At 35.2% G+C, this 5,378-nt stretch overlaps 2 protein-coding genes across 3 annotated transcripts; both read right to left on the bottom strand.

Moving 5' to 3' along the window:
- LOC107614621 (deSI-like protein At4g17486) lies at positions 392-1,266 on the bottom strand. Its single transcript, XM_021112774.1, has one exon. It carries the CDS (start codon positions 1,059-1,061, stop codon positions 585-587), a length of 477 nt encoding a protein of 158 aa, XP_020968433.1. The 5' UTR covers positions 1,062-1,266; the 3' UTR covers positions 392-584.
- On the bottom strand, positions 2,125-4,996 carry LOC107617901 (Golgi SNAP receptor complex member 1-1). Of its 2 annotated transcripts, none has more exons than XM_021112773.1 (5): positions 4,848-4,996; positions 3,878-4,117; positions 3,449-3,616; positions 2,864-2,977; positions 2,125-2,415 (listed from the first exon to the last, which is right to left on the bottom strand). In XM_021112773.1, exons 1-5 carry the CDS (start codon positions 4,884-4,886, stop codon positions 2,359-2,361), a joined length of 618 nt encoding a protein of 205 aa, XP_020968432.1. In that variant the 5' UTR covers positions 4,887-4,996; the 3' UTR covers positions 2,125-2,358. The 2 variants fall into 2 exon arrangements, with proteins under 2 accessions (XP_020968432.1, XP_016175265.1); XM_016319779.2 differs by lacking the exon at positions 2,125-2,415 and adding an exon at positions 2,417-2,711.

Genomic DNA, 5,378 nt, shown 5'->3' with positions numbered 1-5,378 from the left:
TTAGTCATTACAAAAGCAACAACCAATAACATGTTAAATAAGTATAATTGTAAAAATATTAAAATATAATAATATATATGTAAAGTATTAATAACGAAAAAATATAAAGAATAAAAATAATAAGAATGTTTTTTAACATAAATATATTTTAAAAATGTAATAAGTATTTTTGTTTTGTACTTTATCATCTAATATAATTATATTATTTTTAAGCAAATAAATTCTTTTTTATTTATTGATATAAATATTTTTTATAGATGAACTAGGAAGACTTGATAAACCAATTATCTATTTAGTTGGTGAAATTGTCGAAATAAAGAATAATACTCTATTATATAATTTTGAGATGTTCTATAGTTCCAAAAGTATAGAATTAGAGAAAATTGAAAAAGGTGCATTCATTTTATATTGGTGCGGTTCTAGTGTTTCCCTATAGGCGGGAAATTAAATTGGCAGGTTGGCATGTTGTCGCAATTAATGGTGCGGTGAGTAGTGGCCATGGTTGCATCCAGTCGCACCGGCGGCACAACACATTTGCAACACATCCCTGCAATCCAAATTATATCATCATCGATCATCATCAGCTAATTAACAAGTAAGAGAGAGCTTATTACGTGCATACCGAATTTGGCAAGGCGATTCACCCAAGCGGGAATAGATTTTCCGGTGAGCCTGCGAGAGGCTGCGTTGGAGAAATGGTTGCAGTTCTTGCTTATCAAATTGTATGCATTCCCTCTGTACTCTCCGCCAAGCTCCTCCATCACTGCCTTCACCTCACTCTCTCCCATCCCCGTCTTCCCTATCATCACCCTCTTCCTGAACTTGAACCCTTCGCACTTCTTCGGTTCTCCTTCGAATATCCCCGACCACGAACTCTCGTGAGCCCCGAAAGCATACTCAACGCCGTAAACTGTAACAACAACGTCAACGTTATATACATTCTTAATTATTAATGGAGAAATGATGAAGTAGATGCATGCATGCATGGAAGAAACCTTCCACCCCGGAATGGTACACTCCGAGGCCGAGCCAGTAGGCGTAGCCGTTCGTGGGGGAAACATCGTACACGTTCAGATACACCGGCTCACATCCTGAACTCCTTTTCTTCCGCCGGCGGCCCTTCCACCAACCCATTCGATCTAATTATTCTGCTACGCCTCCTTCGATCTAAAAGTTATTGCATTTCCCTTTCCCAGTTGTCTGTCTATGTGTTTGTGAGTGTTTTAGAGGTTCTTGTACCGGCGGCCGGTGCTGCTGCTGCGTCTCTGTTAAGTCACAACGGTGTTTTATTTAATCTGTTATAACTTAATAAACTCAACTTTTAATATATAGATCCATCTGTTGTGCATTAACGGCCACAACATGCCCTCTAACTTAGCTTGGACCTAAATTACGGTTCAACTACTCACTTCTCTGTTGTATTATTATGATATAGGAAATAAGTTACAACTTAGCATCTTATTATATTCTTCCTTAATAGGAGAAATTATACGGTACTAAAATAAAGTCTAATTAATGTATGTGCACTAAGTACTAGTTACATTTATTTAAGTTTTAATATGTATTTAATTTTTATTGATAGAATATAAATAAAATTAGAGAAAGTATAAGGAGCCAGCAATTTTTGTATTTTGTGGCCAGCACTTAACCATCAAAAGAAAAATGAGTGATCTTCTACCTCTCACACCATTAAAAATACTATTGATGGCCAGTTAATGATTACAAAACACAAAAATTGCTGCCCCTAGCACTCCTCATAAAATTATAGTAGTAGCCTAGTAGGACATCTAAACTAATCCTAGAATATCAATTAAAGTACTCTAATGCAAATTAGGCCACGGTATATCTGGAGAATAGATTTCTCAATTATTTTTATTATGTTATCAAATGTGATATCTTATTATTCAATATTTTTTTTTATCTCACTTAAAGAATATACGACAAAAAAATCACACTTAATAAAACAATTCAACAAAAAAAAAATTAAGAGATCCATATATCTGACTATCACTTTTCAGGTTTGGAATCTTCATTCCTTCTCTAGATATTACATTATGTGTACTTTGAAATTATTTGATGTTCCACTTCCTCTGGTGGATCGGGCGATGGTCGAGGATTAAGGTACGCTATTTGTGTAATGTTGTACACGCACATGCCATGCAGATTGTGAGTGTGAATATGCCTAAAACAAACGTGGAGTTGTCCTAGCAAATTTGCAGACATTTACATCTCCATCCCAAATCAAGTCGAGTATGCTGACCCTGAGTCATGACGTGAGATTGCTTCTTCAACTGCTTCTGCTTTGTTGTTTTGTTGTTACTTGAGAGTTGAGATTCTTTTGAATCTGTAACCTTAAAATCAAGCCCCTTCAGACAGGTCCTTTTTGAATTGTGATAGATCATTCCTTCTATTAAGCTTTGAAACAGGAAATTATATATTTATTTATGTCAAAATAATGAAAATTGATCAGTAACTTGATCTTTAAAAGGAAATGCCGCTGTTTGAAGGCACCTCCTAAAATAAGATGAATTAATACAATGGAGTCCCCCAAAAGAAAAACAACGAGCATGCCCATTGCTAGCCACCTCCATGAGACCTTACTTGGTTAGCCAGTATATTAAAATCAAGAACGTGCACACGGATATGACAAGCGAAAGAATTATTGTATCCCTTGATTTTTTTCTCCTTATTGCTGATAGGATGTTATTTACCTGCAACATAATTAAAAGTGATGCTGCATACATTAAACAGAAGAATTCCAAACAACATCCTACCAGGCACATAAACCCTAGTTCTAGTAGACAGCAATGAACTGACAAAAACAAACAACTCGGTGTGAAGGCCTTAGAAACAGGGATCATACCGTGGGTAGGCGACTGCTCATATTGCTGAGCTTTGAATTGATTCCACCAAAAGTTGAACGCTGGTGGACTAGTGAACCCAGCGTTACTTGTGCTTGAGAAATAACAGTGTCCATCTGTACCACAACCATATGCAAAACACTTCAAAACAAGAAAATCCGAGCTGGAGACCACTCCCATATAACTTAAAAGGAAACAGCAGACACCTTAACAAAACAGACACACCCCAGATCCAAGCAAGGAAACTAAACAAGGCATTGGAATGACATATCAAATACTTTAGAACTCAGAAATCTATATCTATTAAAAAAGTTGTGAACGTAATAAAACTGTTCTGAGTTAACAAGTTTCGTTTAAACACCACAGCAATATCCTAATACTAACCTATTGTGCTTGCACATAACCAATATGTTGCTATTTACAAAGCCCTATTAAGAAAGAGCAAATAAATCAGACATAAATATCATACAAACTTTGTGAGAGAAATATCTAAGTCCAAATATAAAGCACTCCACTGGCTAGATCATGATAAGACGAGAACAGAACTTTATAACAGAGAACCAATTTGATTGTTTCATGTCACCGACCTGTCCGGTGCTTCGGCTTATAGATGCATACTCTTTTAGGAGGGTTTGCTGTTCAGAACCTGCACCCTCTTCCAGGTCTAATCTTGTCCGATCGAACTCTCTAAAATCATCTAGTAGTGAAGCATGTTCTTGCTTAGCTCTAAGACTAGACTGGAGGCGATAAAACTCCTGCAACCAAATTACATCTAACAAGAGGTTGGTTTCTGACAGGCCCGAGCTTTAATAAAATCAAGAATTGAAATAAATACAAGCAGAATCATTACAAAGCAGAAAGAGAAGTAGACCAGATGTTGAAGATATAAAACTATGTTGTAAATAATAAACCCATAACAATACAAGTCCTAGAAATTGAAGCAGTTAGCCTTTGTTGGGAGCAAGCTCACAGCCTCGGAGAATGATAGGGGAAACTCAATTTATGCTATAAAATACCTGGGTGAGATCTTGAAGAATTTCTTGGTGTCTAGTTAGAGTATGAGAAACCATTTCTGACCCACCGGATGACACCCAGGCTTTCATCTGAGAGTTTACTTGTTGGAGTTGTTTGAGTAGCCGCTCAATCCAAGATTCCAAATCACTCTCAGCAGCATCAGATTTCGTAGAAATGTTTGCTGACACCAATTTGCGGTACAAACTCATTTGCTCATCCAGCTGAGCTTGGAGCTTTCTTGCCTGCAGAAAGAAAAACAAATGATTCAATAAATGTGCTATCAGTAATGCAATTTGACTACAAAAGAACAATATGATAAAATACATAACCTAAAGGAACGAACCATCTATGATTAGAACCTTTTGTTACTTACAACAATACCTTGAGAGCATTGGTGTGAACAGAACAAGCAATGACATGCATTCATGCGTCCTATACCTTGATTCTAAGTAAAGACCATTTTTGCCCAAATTAGGCTAGCTTCTATGCTGTCTCTCCTATTTATCAAATCAAAGAACTTAAATCTAGCATAAAAAAATCATCAGAAGCCTTTTAAATCTTCATAATTCATTTCCTGAGAAATTTAAATTCAAATATGAATGTAAACAGAAAATCAGAACTAACAGCAAAGCAATCCATGCCCAAAGCACAAGAATAAGATTTTGTAACTCCATAATTATGATGGGGAGCTTCCCGAAGCAGTCAGCACTCAAGCGTATGCGTATAGAATTAGCTTCGAGATGCAGTTATTCTATGAACCCAAGCCAGGTCTAACTCATACACAAGTAGCAAAAGGGCACAAGCACAACAAACTGATCCAATAATTCGAATCACCAACAGCAGGAAATATATAATAAAGAAAAAAGAAATTAAATCGGAATAGTGGCCTCCGAATTTCATTATAGATAGGCATAGGCATGTGAAATGTTCAATAGAGACGGAAATTGGGGATAGAAGGTGAAGAAATGGAACCTGTTGGCGGAGGGAATCCCACGAAGCGGTGACCTCCATGGAGAATGAAGAAGGAAGGGAGTGGAGTCCGACGGACGGTTGTTTTCAGAGTCCAACGCCACGTACCACTTCCAATGGGTTGCTACTCTATTTATCAAGTCAAAATAAAATAAGGTATGTTTTATAATGCTTAAAAATTACACATATTACTTTTACAAAAGAATAAATCTTATCTCTTAACATTTATATTTACACAATTTCAAAAGAAATTATAGAATTGTCCATAAAATAAAACAAACAGAATTATTTATTATTAATGTATATAATAAGATAATAATATAAAATTAAAAAAAGTGTGTCATTAGTTAATAAAATTTAAAAATATGTATATTTTATATACAGAACTTTTAAATTTAAAAAATATAAAAATTATTTTTTTTAAATTAAATATTAGAATCGGGTATAAACATACTTAAATTCTATTTACTCTATTTAAAATATTTTGTGATCTTTTGTAAAAAAAAACCCCACTTCGATTTTGTATGTAGGTTA

This window comes from Arachis ipaensis, chromosome B09, assembly GCF_000816755.2.
Source record: "Arachis ipaensis cultivar K30076 chromosome B09, Araip1.1, whole genome shotgun sequence".
In the NCBI taxonomy this organism is placed as follows: Eukaryota; Viridiplantae; Streptophyta; class Magnoliopsida; order Fabales; family Fabaceae; genus Arachis; species Arachis ipaensis.
The sequence above is the reverse complement of the archived record's forward strand: the minus strand, read 5'-3'. Positions and strand labels throughout refer to the sequence as shown.